Here is a 15,000-nt window from a genome sequence, read left to right as displayed (position 1 = left end):
GTATGTATCTATATATATATATATATACTGTATAGACATTAAGAACATTTTGGACGTCCCATTCACAATCAGCTACTTAAGATTTACAACACTGTTAAAAAAAAAGAGTTGTCAGTGTTGTAAGTCTGATAAGTTGTGCAAACACCAATCTACTTATAATAGATTTGTAAAGAACACTGCTAAAGAACATAGGAATTATATAAACGGTTAATTACATATGTACACTATTCTATCCTACTTATATATATTAGTTCTGCAGGTCTCAAAGGAAGAATGTCATTAGCATCAAAGTGAAAAGAGATTCCCAAGTAACCCCAAGCGTTCGATATCATTCCCATCTCTCTCAAAAAAACATATGCGGTTCTCGAAGGTCAAAGTTCATTCGGGATGTGCGCAAAGCTTTATGCGTTCCAAGCTTCAGAGGTCAAAGGTAACTCTGGTTGTGCGCAACGTTTCATGTATTCCGAGCTTCAGAGGTCAAAGGTAACTCTGGTTGTGAGCAAAGCTTTATGTATTCCAAGCTTCAGAGGTCAAAGTTAACTCGGTTTGTGTGTAAAGCTTTATGTATTCCAAACTTCAGAGGTCAAAGTTAACTCGGGTTGTGAGCAAACCTTTATGTGTTCGACAGCTTCAGAGGTCAGAGTTAACTTGGGTTGTACGAAAAGCTTTATGTATTTGAAGCTTCAGAGGTCAAAGTTAACTCGGTTTGTGTGTAAAGCTTTATGTATTCCAAGCTTCAGAGGTCAGAGTTAACTTGGGTTGTACGAAAAGCTTTATGAATTTGAAGCTTCAGAGGTCAAAGTTAACTTGGGTTATACGAAAAGCTTTATGTATTTGACGCTTCAGAGGTCAAAGTTAACTCTGGTTGTGCACAAAGCTTTATGCATTCCAAGCTTCAGAAGTCAAAGTTAACTTGGGTTGTACGAAAAGCTTTATGTATTTGAAGCTTCAGAGGTCAAAGTTAACTCGGTTTGTGTGTAAAGCTTCATGTATTCCAAGCTTCAGAAGTCAGAGTTAACTTGGGTTGTACGAAAAGCTTTATGTATTTGAAGCTTCAGAGGTCAAAGTTAACTCGGGTTGTGCGCAAAGCTTTATGTATTCCAAGCTTCAGAGGTCAGAGTTAACTTGGGTTGTACGAAAAGCTTTATGTATTCCAAGCTTCAGAGGTCAAAGTTAACTCGGTTTGTGTGTAAAGCTTTATGTATTCCAAGCCTCAGAGGTCAGAGTTAACTTGGGTTGTACGAAAAGCTTTATGTATTCCAAGCTTCAGAGGTCAAAGTTAACTCGGTTTGTGTGTAAAGCTTTATGTATTCCAAGCTTCAGAGGTCAGAGTTAACTTGGGTTGTACGAAAAGCTTTATGTATTGAAGATTCAGAGGTGAAAGTTAACTCGGGTTGTGCGCAAAGCTTTATGTATTCCAAGCTTCAGAGGTCAAAGTTAACTCGGGTTGTGAGCAAAGCTTTATGTGTTCGAAGCTTCAGAGGTCAAAGGTAACTTGGGTTGTGCGCAAAGCTTTCTGTATTCCAAACTTCAGAGGTCAAAGGTAACTCTGGTTGTGCGCAACGTTTCATGTATTCCAAGCTTCAGAGGTCAAAGGTAACTCTGGTTGTGCGCAAAGTTTTATGTATTCCAAGCTTCAGAGGTCAGAGTTAATTCAGGTTGTGCGCAAAGTGTTATGTATTTCAAGCTTCAGAGGTCAAAGTTAACTCGGGTTGTGCGCAAAGTTTTATGCATTCCAAGCTTCAGAATGCTCCGTAGCGGGGTAGTGCCTGTAGCGCATCTCAAGCGGTGAACTGTAGGAATTTTAAAGGCTTTGCAGCATTCTTTTTGCCTCTTGCACTTCCTTTATATCTTTCTACTTTACTTCAGTTCTTAATTCATTTCTTCTATCTTGCTGTCAAACCTCTTTTAGCTTTTACGTCATAGTGTAACTACTATGTGTATTTGGCCTTAAATGTCCTCCCAGAACCTAGCGCTGGCAATTTTCCCCCTGACCCCATAAATACAATTTTATCTAAGCCTGAGAATGCATCTTTCTAATGCTGAATAAGCTATGAGTAATCTCATTCTTCTCATGCTTAACTTCAACAAAGAATTAATCTCGATGGGATTTTTTTCACTCGAAAAAAGAAGAGGAAGAAGATTTTTGTGTATAAAAAGAAGAAAATCTGTTATGTGTCTCAGTCTCGACTGCTATGTACATTTACAAAAATACTGAAATACAGGTGGGCGGAGAATGAAGCAGAGAAATAATCCCTGGGAAGAAAGGCCCCAGAAAAGGAATTAATCCCGAAAACACAAGTCCCTCGGAGGCTGGCAAGAGAACTCACCTTCTGGAAGTCCACCAGGCATGATGTGGCACAAAAAAGGACAAGAAAGAGCTATTGGGTCTACCCCAATCCTTTCACCTCCCACTGTACTTCATTTTAACGCTTTCCCCTCCAATCCTGTTTCCCCCCTCCCCTCCTCCATCTATCCTATCCCCCTACATTCAGGATGCCGGAGAACTTCAAATCATTCATTCATCCTATCCCCTATACTGTAGATGTAGCTGTAGTCTACAGGAGGAAGCTATTAAGAAATGATGCTGATATCAATCTTTGTCTTCTCCTTCGGGCCGCTCTTCAGGGGAGACGGAGCCCCGAAGTACGCGCCGATCTCCTCGATGGATTTGCCCTTCGTCTCAGGGACGATGAGGATGCAGAAGGCGGCGTTGATGACACACACGGAGGCGAACATCCAGAAGACGCCGTAGTCGTAGATGACGCTCTGATGAAAAGATAAATTCGGGTTTAGGTTTCGTTTGAATTTTGTAAAACGTTTGATTTATGCATACATTTGTACCAGGGTTTAAGTTTGAGCCTGTAGCCATTACATTGCTGCTGCTTTTTACCTTAGATTACCTTAAAACTTTTTCAAATTTCCTTAAATTTGAAGATAGGAAATCCAAAATTACCTTAAAAATTACTTTGAAACCATGCAAATTACCTCAAACTAAGGTTATCACCTTAGAAGTTTAAACCCTGATTGGTACATGTGAATAATCAACTGTTATTGCATGATACAGTTGGTTTGATCAACAGTAAACTTATTTGTTGCAAAATTTCATGAAAATATGCAACGACTCAAAATATTCAGGTCACTAAACGAGTATAATACCAGGAGAGTCGGAGCATATTTCTAAGTCATATTCTTTATAATGACGATCAAGGCAAAATAAGAGGTATCTCTCAAGGTAAATATTTCATTGGCCCCCACCCCAAATAACTAGGACCCAATTAGAAATGTTTCTTTACGTTCAGTGCTAATGCCGAAGTACAGATATAAGTCATATTCTTCATGAAAATGATTATGGCAAGACAAGAGGTATCACTCAAGCAATATATTTCATTGTCCCCAAAAAGGAAATTGTGTTTCAGATGCAAATAAATACTGTATCTAAGACCTACTATCTATTTAAAGGCCCATAACACCCTCCTTTTTCAATATAACTAATAAGCTAGGCCTCTGATTAATGTGAAACCCGAGCCACCGGAGTTTGAGACACCCACCACAGTAAGAAAATGGATTCAAGTATCTACTCCGCATTATTGTTTTACTTTATATCGAGAAATGTTATCTCAATTTTGTGGGCATGATGAGAACGAAAATTAAGACATGGCAACTAGGGGCAGAATGACGTGTGTCGACCATGACGTGGGGCTCCGTGACGTTTACACCTGCCACGCCCCCCTTTTTGTATGAGTGTGTTTTGGGCCTTGAAATAGATAGTAAATAGAAATAAGTTTCATTACCTTTAGAGGTGTAAATGCCAAAGTGCAGATAAATGCCATGGACCAGTTCATTGAGGTGCTGAGACTGCTGGCTTCGCCCGCTACTGCTCTTGGGAAAAGTTCGCCTGAAAGAGAAAGAAAATTTACGCATGAACATATATTCGTTGAAGAATAGATGAAACTAGAGGGGTCTATTTCTCAAATTTTTGCCCAACCTTTACCTTGACAATGACCTTGACCTTTGACCTAGGACTTTCAAAATTGAATCACTTTCACATGTCAACAATTATTCCCTGGAAGTTAGTAAGGCAGCATTCATCTTTAATAGCAATCTATCTATTTACCAAGGAACTTCCCCCAATTTTGGGGGTAGCTGACAAAAAAACAGAAAGAGGACTTTTCCTCTCTTTGCTCCTCCTAGCCTGACAAGGGATTCAGCCCGGTTTGGTTGGTACTGCTAGGGTGCCCCAGCCTACCCTACTATGTTATCCCCCCCCCACAAATGAAGTTTTAAAAATGATAATAGCAATAAATACTTACTCATCATGACCCAGGGAATGGGCCCATAGCCAATTGAGAAGGATGTGATGAATATCATGAGGGACACCAAAGGAAGCCATCCGAGGGAGTCAGCTTGACCCAGCTCTTTCTCGTAGAAGAAGAAGCCCAGCGCCACTGAAGGAAATAAAAAAATTGTTTTAGATATAATCATTTTCATAATGGCTTGAATGCTTTTCTCTCTTTCAAGAAACTATAAAGGAGATTATTGCAAGAACATTTTCACAAGATTTTTGAGAACAAACTCTTCTTTGATACTAGTGTACGTGACACGTCAAAAAAGATGCCTAGATGTTTAGATAGATAAGCACATAAACGCGCACATGCCCCCCTCTCACTATGGTATTACTACTCCCTCTCCCCCCTACCTGAGGGACAGGGAGAGCTAGAGAGCTGAGCGTGACTGGATACATATATATATATATATATATATATATATATATATATATATAGCGCCAGTAAAATCTCAAGCGAAGTCGAAAATTTCTTACCTAGAGAGATGGCCATGACTATGGCTGATCCAGTGAGAAGGATTTTGCGACCGGCTCTGTCGATGAGGAGCGAGGAAGCGGCTGTCGCCACGACTTGGACCAAACCAACTATGATTGAACAGAGGCTTTCTGGAATATCAGTACCGGCTTCCTGGAAAGATGAAAGAGAAATTGATGTAAAATAGCATGAAAAGCAGAGAGAAAATTCTCAGGGACATAAGTTCTGGTGGCTATTTAAATCAGCTACAATGGCATTAGGAATGTAATGGCCTACCCTGTCTCTTGAATGCATAATTCATCTGCATGATCATATTCCTCATAACCAATGTAAAATATGGAATTCTTATTTATGGTTTAATTTTCTTTGAAATTCCAGGCAATGCCAACTATTCCTTCAAGCAAACTATTCTAATCTATCTACCAAGGAACTTCCCCCAATTTTTGGTCAATCCGACATAAAAAAAATTACAAAAGGGGACTTTTCTTCACTTCCCTCAGCCTGACGAGGGATTCAGCCAATTTTGCTTGGTATTGCTAGGGTGCCATAGCCCACCCTTCCCTGTTATCCACTACAAATGAAGCTTCATATGCTAAATCTCCTCCTACTGCTACCTCAGCGGTCACCAAGGCGACTGGAAGAAGCAGCAGGGCTTACCAGAACTGCGTTAAGTAAACTAATTTACGTAAAGTGACTTTTGATTTAGGCCACCAGTAATAATGAATTTGCCTATGGAGTCTCCTTCACAAATGCAACAGATTTCTTGTTTAATTACTATATGCTGATTAACGTAACCTAAAACGTGAGACTCGGTTCAAATCTAGGTATAAGATATTACAGTCAGCAAGTGAGGAAATAAGAAGTTGCCCTTTACCTTGAAAATACTGGGAATTGAGGAAATCAGTAGTTGCCCTTTACCTTGAAAATACTAGTAAGTGAGGAAATCAGTAGATGCCCTTTACTTTGAAAATACTAGCAAGTGAGGAAATCAGAAATTGCCCTATACTGTGAAAATACTAGCAAGTGAGGAAATAAAAAGTTGCCTTTCACCTTGAAAATACTGGCAAGGGAGCCCTTTACCTTGAAAATACTGGCAAGTGAGGAAATCAAAAGTAGCCCTTTACCTTGAAAATACTGGTCAAGTTGAAGATGACAGCGTTGATGCCAGAGAACTGCTGGAAGAACATGAGAGCCAAAGAGATAGAGAGGGGTTTCAGCAAATGGGCATTCACGAACATGTCCTTGATGGATGATTTTTGTTTGCGGGCTTCCTCCAAATCATCTCTCATCATGTCGAGTTCTCTCTGGATGTTGTAATCCTTCCCTGGGAAGATCAAAGGCCTTCTTTGAATACAATTTAATTAGTGTGGTACTTCTCGTTCAAGATGCTTTTTCGTATACACATTTTCTAGATAGATTAGAAGAATATATTTGTGATCTTATTGTTTTCTTTAGTGAATATAGCATGGAAATGAGTGTACCCTCAAGCAAGAGACCTCTACCCCAAGACAAGTGGAAGACCATGGTACAGAGGCAGGACAGAATAGTGTGCCCAAATGTATCCTCAAGCAAGAGAACTCTATCCCAAGACAGTGGAAGACTAAGGTACAGAGTATGTTACTACCCAAGACTGTTTGATTTTGGAGTGTTAAAGGGTGAAGCCTTACCTCTGAAGAATTGCAAAGAAGCCACTGCCTCCTTTTCCTTTCCCTTGGAAAGGAGGTACACAGGAGACTCCTTGGAAATGATGATCAGCATCAGGAAGACAAACGCCGGAGCCAGACACACGATAGCGAGTAACTGCCACGTGTCCATGATGGCCCCAAAAACGTATGCAAATTCAATCCCTGCGACCACCATCAGTTGAAACCCACTTCCTGTGAAATAGAGAAAGATATTGTCTGAGTTTTGTGTCAGATGTAGGTAACTGGGAGATGCTAAGTTAGCAATTTCAGGACAACGGAAATACAGTACTGTACTAAGTTGTGTATTGAATTCTAGAATCTTAGTAATTTTAGGATACCTAAAAATAAAAGAAAGCTTTAGGAACATCATAGTTAACTGAAAATTACCAGTTCTTTTTCCTCCTAAATCAGCAGAAATAAAAATTTTATGTTACTATCGAAAAATTACAAAGTGATTGTTAATAGCTTTCAAAGTTCTTGAAGGTATTGAGATGAACCGACATTTGAGGTAAGGAATGATATAAGAATCAAATATCATTCTAAGTTAACTAAGCTCTATGCATTTTTCATAGGAAATGGGCACTATTGTTGTGGCACTGAGTTAAAATCTGAGTATCTGTACAGAACAGAAGCTTATTTCAGTACAGAGGCCTATTGCAGTACAGAGGCCTATTACAGTACAGAGGCTTATTACAGTACAGAGGCCTATTACAGTACAGAGGCTTATCACAGTACACCATATGGTGTACCAACTTTATCTGTCAAACCTAGGTTGTGGCACAGAGTTAAAATCTGAGTAAATGTACAGAGCAGAGGCTTATTTCAGTACAGAGGCCTATGACAGTACAGAGGCTTATTACAGTACAGAGGCCTATTACAGTACAGAGGCTTATTACAGTACAGAGGCTTATTACTGTACACCATATGGTGTACCAACTTTATCTGTCAAACCTACCAAGCGTTCCTCGAATGTCGACAGATGCCAGTTCTCCAATGTAAGTGTTGGCTGCTATGCAAGTGATTCCAGTAGCAAGTCCAACGACAATTCGAGAGGAGATGAGCATTGCAAAGTTCTGAGCAAAAACTGAAAAGAATAAAGGAGAGCTTGAGTTATTTATCAGTATACTTTTGAAAGGTAGCCTCTAAGTAGGGCATTTTATCTTACCTTTATTTTAAGTAAAGAGTAAAATGAGAAACTATAGTCTTCATATCTTACCAACTTTATATCAAATTACAAAAAGTTTAAAATGACATAAAACTGATATCATATTGCCATTATTGATCAATGAAAAGCATAGAATAATCTAGACGTTAGCTATAAGCGTTCCCTTACTTGTGAGCAGCCACGACGCAAGGAATCCTACAAAGGTAGAAAACATGGCGCCCTTTCTTCCAATGGCGTTAATGAGTAGTCCACCGAGAGGGCCTCCTATGAAGGCACCAATGTTAAATGTAGATCCATACCAGCTGTTTTGACCTTCCGACAAATGAAGTTCACCGTCCGTGTAGTTGGTCGTGGAGTTGTCCGGTAGGACTAACATCGCCCCAGCTGATGCACTGTAGCCTATGGCTGTGCCGAAGCAAAATGCTCCCATACATGCTGGAAAGATACATATAATCGTTTGATTTTTTCATTTAATGAATATTCTGTTTACAAGCTAGAACTGAATATGCTGATGGTGAAAAGTGGTGACATGGTTTCAGCTGCTATGAAGAAATTTTGTAAACTTATCTTACTAAACCTGGAATTACTGTAGTAACAGAATTTTTCAGTATTTCTTTAACCTTGCTTGCTTCTGCCTGTGAATACTTTGAGTTTGAAATTTATGTGGCAAATCTTATCATTTTATATTAAACAGAGTTAGGAAAGTAATATACTATATTGAATAAATTCTCTTTCTACAGGTCACAGTGAATAACATCAAGGTAGTAAGCTGAGAGACACCGTGCTTCAGAGACATCTGACTCAGAGGCAAGACAGTACAGAGTGACAGAGCAGCTCAGGGGATGGACAGCAATGAACTAGGGTAAGTATTATTCTACTGTGTGATTTTGTATACCTTATACCCTACTGAATGATAGTTCGTTGATTACTGCCACGGATTTAATTACCTGAAAAGGCGCCGAGATACTGAGTGGCATAAGAGGGCTTTCTTGAGTCGTCAACTAGTTGAGCAGATGAGCTTCCTGACTCCATCTTTTCCGATTGATTTTATTGAATTGCCTGTAAAAGTAGATAAAAGTGATTTTATTGATTTGCCTGTAAAAGTAGATGAAAGTGAATGAGAATTTAGTATGTTGTTTACCAGTGAAATACTAAAACTAACTGGGATAGTTAGACGAGTAGAAGAGATATTACAAATAACGTATGAATGAAAGGCTAAACATCAAAATAAGGAATGGGGAATGATATAAAGAAAAAAATGAAAACAATATCATATGAATAATGGAAACAAATGTAAGAAACAATTTTATAGTAGGTTTATCCGTCGTAACCATTTTGGCATACACTTAAAAATTTGCCATTAAAAAGCGGTAAAAATACTATCGTTCTGCTGGACGAGAGATCGAGTCTCTCTCAAACTCGATAGTTTCTTGTAGTGTCTGCAACCTCACCATCCTAGTGAGCTAGGGATGGGGCCTTTGGGGGAGACCTAGAGACATGCTGAGTCATCAGCAGCCATTCCCTGGTACTCCTTGGTCCTAGGGAGCTTGGACTCTGATCATATGTATATATGGTCAGTCTCTAGGCCATTATCAACTGTCCCTTGCCTTTGCCATTCATCTGCGACTTTTAAACCTTTAATAGTTCAAAAGTTCAAAGTTTCAAACCTTCATAGTTCAAAAGCTCAAAGTTTCAAACCTTAATAGTTTAAAAGCTCAAAGATTCAAACCTTAATAGTTCAAAAGTTCAAAGTTTCAAACCTTAATAGTTCAAAAGTTCAAAGTTTCAAACCTTAATAGTTCAAAAGTTCAAAGTTTCAGGAAATATTTTTATGTTGAGTATCCTGCCATAAGTCTTTTTATGATTTATATATGACATATAATTTTGATGTTGTTATTGTTTTTAAAATATTTATTGTTAAATTTATTTCATATAGTTTATTTAATTCCTTATTTCCTTTCCTCACTGGGCTATTTTTCCCTTTTAGAGCCCTTGGGCTTATAGCATCTTGCTTTTCAAACTATACTCATCTTTTTTAATGAGGCACATTTGCACTGACTCGCAGCGGTGCCCTTTTAGCTCTGAAAAGTTTCCTGCTATCTGATTGGTTAGAATAATCTTGTCCAACCGATCAGCGATCAGGAAACTTCTCCGAGCTAAAAGGGCACCCCTGCGAGTCGGTGCAAATCTGCCTTACTAAAAAGAATTGACTATAGGGTTGTAGCTTAGCTGATAATAATAATAATAATAATAATAATAATAATAATAACAACAATAATTGTTATTATTATTATTATTTTTATTATTATTATTATTATTAACAACAACAACAACAACAACTATTATTATTATTATTATTATTATTATTATTATTATTATTATTATTATTATTATTATTATTAACAACAACAACAACAACAACAACAACAACAACAACAACAACAACTATTATTATTATTATTATTATTATTATTATTATTATTATTATTATTATTATTATTAACAACAACAACAACAACAACAACAATAATATTAATAGTCGAGGTTTCCAACAAGATATTAATCTCAGAAACGACATTGGAATATCAAGACAAAAAAAAAAAAATTTTTAATAGATCTTGTATTCAAATCAACAATCAAAGACGCTATTAGAGTCCATCTAGATAAAACCAATTCTTTTATCACATGACGTTTGTTATCTTTATCAGATATTATCAAACCTTGAAGTGATATTGTCTAGATTTGTCTATGATTTGTTTTGATTTAGAGTAGATAACAGGTTATTAAACGTGACTCTGTTATCAGGGTTAAACTTATACCATAGAGATTTTAGCTGATAAGAACTTTTGAGATTTTCAGTCCATAGTTCTGTAGTGATGGGAGCTTAACTTTTCTTGTGTCTAACTGATAGAAAGCATTTTTTTTTTTTTTAGTCCATAGTTCTGTAGTGATGGGACATTAACTTTTTTTGTGTCTGATAGAAGGCATTTTTATTTTTTAGTCCATAGCTCTGTAGAGATGGGACCTTACCTTTCCTTGTGTCTGATAGAAGGCATTTTTTCTTTTAGTCCATAGTTCTGTAGTGAAGGGACCTTAACTTTTCTTGTGTCTAACTGATAGAAGACATTTTTTTAAAAAGTTTTTTTAGTCCATAGCTCTGTTGCGATGGGACCTTAACTTTTCTTGTGTCTAACTGATAGAAGGCATTTTTATTTTTGTTTTTGTTTTTTTAGTCCATAGCTCTGTTGTGATGGGACCTTAACTTTTCTTGTGTCTAACTGATAGAAGGCATTTTGTTTTTGTTTTTGTTTTTTTAGTCCATAGCTCTGTTGTGATGGGACCTTAACTTTTCTTGTGTCTAACTGATAGAAGGCATTTTTTAGTCCACAGTTCTGTAGTGATGGGACCTTAACTTTTCTTGTGTCTAACTGATAGAAGGCATTTTTTAGTCCACAGTTCTGTAGTGATGGGACCTTAACTTTTCTTGTGTCTGATAGAAGGCATTTTTTCTATGAAATAATTCGAGCAATGTAAAGTCTTTAGGCCAAACAGAATCTTTAGCTGAATACGTTGTCATTTGGGCGGGAAATTATTTCAGAAAAGAATAAGTAATATGAAATGGATCTAGATAATTCAAAATATGCAAGATTTCAAGGCTAAAAATAGACTTGAATGACAATTGCAATGATTTTCTAAACTATTATGTATATATATATATATATATATATATATATATATATATATATATATATATATATATATATATATATATATATATATATATATACAGAGAGAGAGAGAGAGAGAGAGAGAGAGAGAGAGAGAGAGAGAGAGAGAGAGAGAGAGAGAGAGAGAGAGAGAGAGAGAGAGAGAATCTCAATAATTTTCTAAATTATTAAAGAGAGAGAGAGAGAGAGAGAGAGAGAGAGAGAGAGAGAGAGAGAGAGAGAGAGAGAGAGAGATGCCACTGGTATCTATGTCGAACAACCGCCCATGACCTCTTACCCCTAACCCCCTCCTTACTCTCTACCTCCTCCTCCCTCCCCCTCCCCCTAGCTCTTCCCTCCCCCTCCCTCTAGCTCTTCCCTCCCCCTAGCCCTTCCCTCCCCCTAGTCCTTCCCTCCCCCACCCCCTCCCCTTCCATCTGTTTAACTTCAATGGCATCTGGCTGCCCAAATCCTCTTTGATCTGGCTGCTTGCTAAATCAGCGTTGCCAGTTTTTTTGTAAGAAAAGGCCAAATTTTAATCAACATCAGCTTGAAAAGGCCAAAAAATATAGCATTTGAGGCCAACCTGTTTTTATATTAAAAACCAACCAATTTTATAAATATTCTAATCAACAGCAGATTGAAAAGGCCAGAAAATATAGCATTTGACAACCTGTTTTTATATTAAAAACCAACCAATTTTTTAAAACTTCTAATCAACAGCAGATTGAAAAGGCCAAAACAATATAGCATTTGAGGCCAACCTGTTTTTATATTAAAAACCAACCAATTTTTTAAAACTTCTAATCAACAGCAGATTGAAAAGGCCTAAAAGTATAGCATTTGACAACCTGTTTTTATATTAAAAACCAACCAAATTTTTTAAAACTTCTAATCAACAGCAGATTGAAAATGCCAAAAATATAGCATTTGAGGCCAACCTGTTTTTATATTAAAAACCAACCAATTTTTTAAAACTTCTAATCAACAGCAGATTGAAAATGCCAAAAAATATAGCATTTGACAACCTGTTTTTATATTAAAAACCAACCAATTTTTTAAAACTTCTAATCAACAGCAGATTGAAAAGGCCAAAAAGTATAGCATTTCAGGCCAACCTGTTATTATGTTTTCATGATATTAAAAACCAACCAATTTTTTTAAAAAAAGGACAAATTTTAGGTCTTTAGCCTGAAAAAGACCAAATTGGCAACCCTGCTTGCAATGGCTAGGCGAGTGAACGGACGTCACTCAGGCGTCAGTTAAAAAAAAACGGAGCGAAATGCTTGGCACTGATAATGCAATTGCCACCAGAACTAACCTGCTTGTTTGTTTGTGTGTTTGCTTGCTTGCTTACTTGTTTATGTGTTTGCTTAGTTGCTTACTTACTCGTTTGTGTGTTTGCTTAGTTGCTTACTTGTTTGTGATTGCTTAGTTGCTTACTTACTTGTTTGTATGTTTGCTTAGTTGCTTACTTACTTATGTGCTTGCTTAGTTGCTTACTTGTTTATGTGTTTGCTTAGTTGCTTACTTGTTTATGTGTTTGCTTAGTTTCTTACTTACTTGTTTGTGTGTTTGCTTAGTTGCTTATTTACTTTTGTATGTGTTTGCTTATTTCTTTGCTTTCTTGTTTGATTATTAACTTGCTAGTTTTCTAACTTATTAGCTCGCTTTCTTGTTTGATTGCTTGCTTGCTCGCTTACTTGCTTGTTCATATACTTGCTTATATGATTGTTTATTTGATTGCTTGCATTGCTTGCTTATTTAACTGCTTATATGTTTATTTATTTACTTGCTTGTATATTTACTTATTTACTTGCTTTAATGCTAGCTTATTTACTTTCTTGTATGCTTGCATATTTACTTGCTCATATGCTTGCTTATTTGTTTGCTTACTCGCTCGTATGCTTGCATATTTACTTGCTTATATGCTTGCTTATTTGTTTGCATACTCGCTCGTGTGCTTGCATATTTACTTGCTTATATGCTTGCTTATTTGTTTTCTTACTCGCTCGTGTGCTTGCATATTTACTTGCTTATACGCTTGCGTATTTGTTTGCTTACTCGCTCGTATGCTTGCATATTTACTTGCTTGCATTGCTGGCCCGAAAAGTTCCGGGATATTTTAGCAGTCCGCCCTCCCCCCCTGACCTGGGGTGGATTTTGGCAAGATGTTCCAGATTCTGCAGCCACAATGATGCCAGATCTCGTCTGATTTTAACAGGAAGCAAATAAGTAAAGACAACAAGCAAAGGAAGATGTTGATCTATATCGAAAGGCCACTCTAGAATTCGGGAATGTTAATATTGCAGCAAATGTTTTTATGTTGAACAGAGTGGCACACGTTTATATATGAAATGGCTGTTTTATTGTTGTGAATGTTTTTAAAATATCTTATTTTAGTTGGTCATTAGTTCTTATATCGTTAATTTATTTCCTTATTTCCTTTTCTCACTGGGCTATTTTTTTTCTGTGGGAGCCCTTGGGCTTATAGCATCTTGCTTTTCCAATAAGGGTTGTAGCTTAGCTTGTTCTCGAACTCAAACCGTTGGAAGTAGGTGAGTCTTTTCTTAGCATCATTATTGAGTTTTTAAGTAACAGACTGCAAATAGTAGTTGTTGATGGGCACCATTGTGAGTATAGGAATGTGATATCTGGTGTTCTTCAGGGTAGTGTTTTTGGACCATTACCTTTCCTACTTTATACACATGTGGTTTGGCCTAGAAAACAAGCTTGTTGCTTATGCAGATGATGCTACTCTCTTTGCATCAATTCCAAATACTGGAGTCACTGATTCTTGCTAAAATTAGTGCATGGTGCAAATTATGGGGTATGAAGTTGAACCCTAACAAAACTCAAAGTATGATTGTAAGGATGCCGAGGACGTTGGCTCCTGAACACCTACTGTAGATATCAGCATTGATAATGTTTCTTTAATTTTATAACACTTAATGGTCGTTTTATTGAGAAATTCTTTTAAGATTTTCGATGATCAGTCTATCCTGAATGAATGTTTTAATTCTTTCATTCTGCTTTGTGTCGAATATTGTTCTCCTGCCTGGTCTTCAGCTGCTGACTCTAATCTCAATTTCTTAGACAAAAACTTGTTTTCTATTCAATTTCTTATCATGATCTTGATATTAATCACGGGTGCCATCGTTCAGTTATTTCTTTATGTATGTTGCATAAGATTTTCTTCATAATTCTGGCCATCTTCCCTACGTAGTAGTAGGTATGTAGTTAGTTCTAAGTCTTGCTTTCTACACCAGAAGAGGCAACACTTCTCAGTATTCGCGAAATATTCCACCTGCGACCTATATTGTGGAATGCTCTTCCTAATCGTGCAGTTGAATCCCTGGAACTTCAGAAATTCAAACTTGCAGCCAATGTTTTCATGTTGAACAGATTGACATAAAACTCTTTTCATAGTTTATATATGTCAGATATATTTTAATGTTGTTATTGATTTAAAGATATTTCAAATTTCGTAATCATTATTTGTCCTTTACAGGTATAGCTTATTTCCTGTTTTCTTCCCTCACTGGGTTACTTCCCCTGTTTGACCCCTTTGGCTTGTAGCATTCTGCTTTTCCAACCAGTGTTGCATCTTGGCTAACAACAAC

The 15,000-nt window shown here is 37.1% G+C and overlaps 1 protein-coding gene across 2 annotated transcripts in view; it reads right to left on the bottom strand.

Annotated features, from left to right (window-relative positions):
- Positions 1–37: 37 nt before the first annotated feature.
- Positions 38–15,000, bottom strand: part of LOC137619736 (facilitated trehalose transporter Tret1-like) — a 15,494-nt gene continuing 531 nt past the window's right edge. For both annotated transcript variants that reach the window (XM_068350035.1, XM_068350036.1), the window contains 9 exons: positions 8,618–8,729; positions 7,839–8,105; positions 7,461–7,589; positions 6,488–6,697; positions 5,945–6,144; positions 4,823–4,973; positions 4,314–4,448; positions 3,795–3,898; positions 38–2,769 (listed from right to left, as the gene is read on the bottom strand). In XM_068350035.1, the coding sequence (XP_068206136.1) occupies positions 2,575–2,769; positions 3,795–3,898; positions 4,314–4,448; positions 4,823–4,973; positions 5,945–6,144; positions 6,488–6,697; positions 7,461–7,589; positions 7,839–8,105; positions 8,618–8,702 (1,476 nt within the window). In that variant the 5' untranslated portion in view covers positions 8,703–8,729 and the 3' untranslated portion in view covers positions 38–2,574. The remainder of the gene's footprint in view (positions 2,770–3,794; positions 3,899–4,313; positions 4,449–4,822; positions 4,974–5,944; positions 6,145–6,487; positions 6,698–7,460; positions 7,590–7,838; positions 8,106–8,617; positions 8,730–15,000) is intronic.

Source organism: Palaemon carinicauda, chromosome 26 (assembly GCF_036898095.1).
Source record: "Palaemon carinicauda isolate YSFRI2023 chromosome 26, ASM3689809v2, whole genome shotgun sequence".
Taxonomy (NCBI): Eukaryota; Metazoa; Arthropoda; class Malacostraca; order Decapoda; family Palaemonidae; genus Palaemon; species Palaemon carinicauda.
The sequence above is the reverse complement of the archived record's forward strand: the minus strand, read 5'-3'. Positions and strand labels throughout refer to the sequence as shown.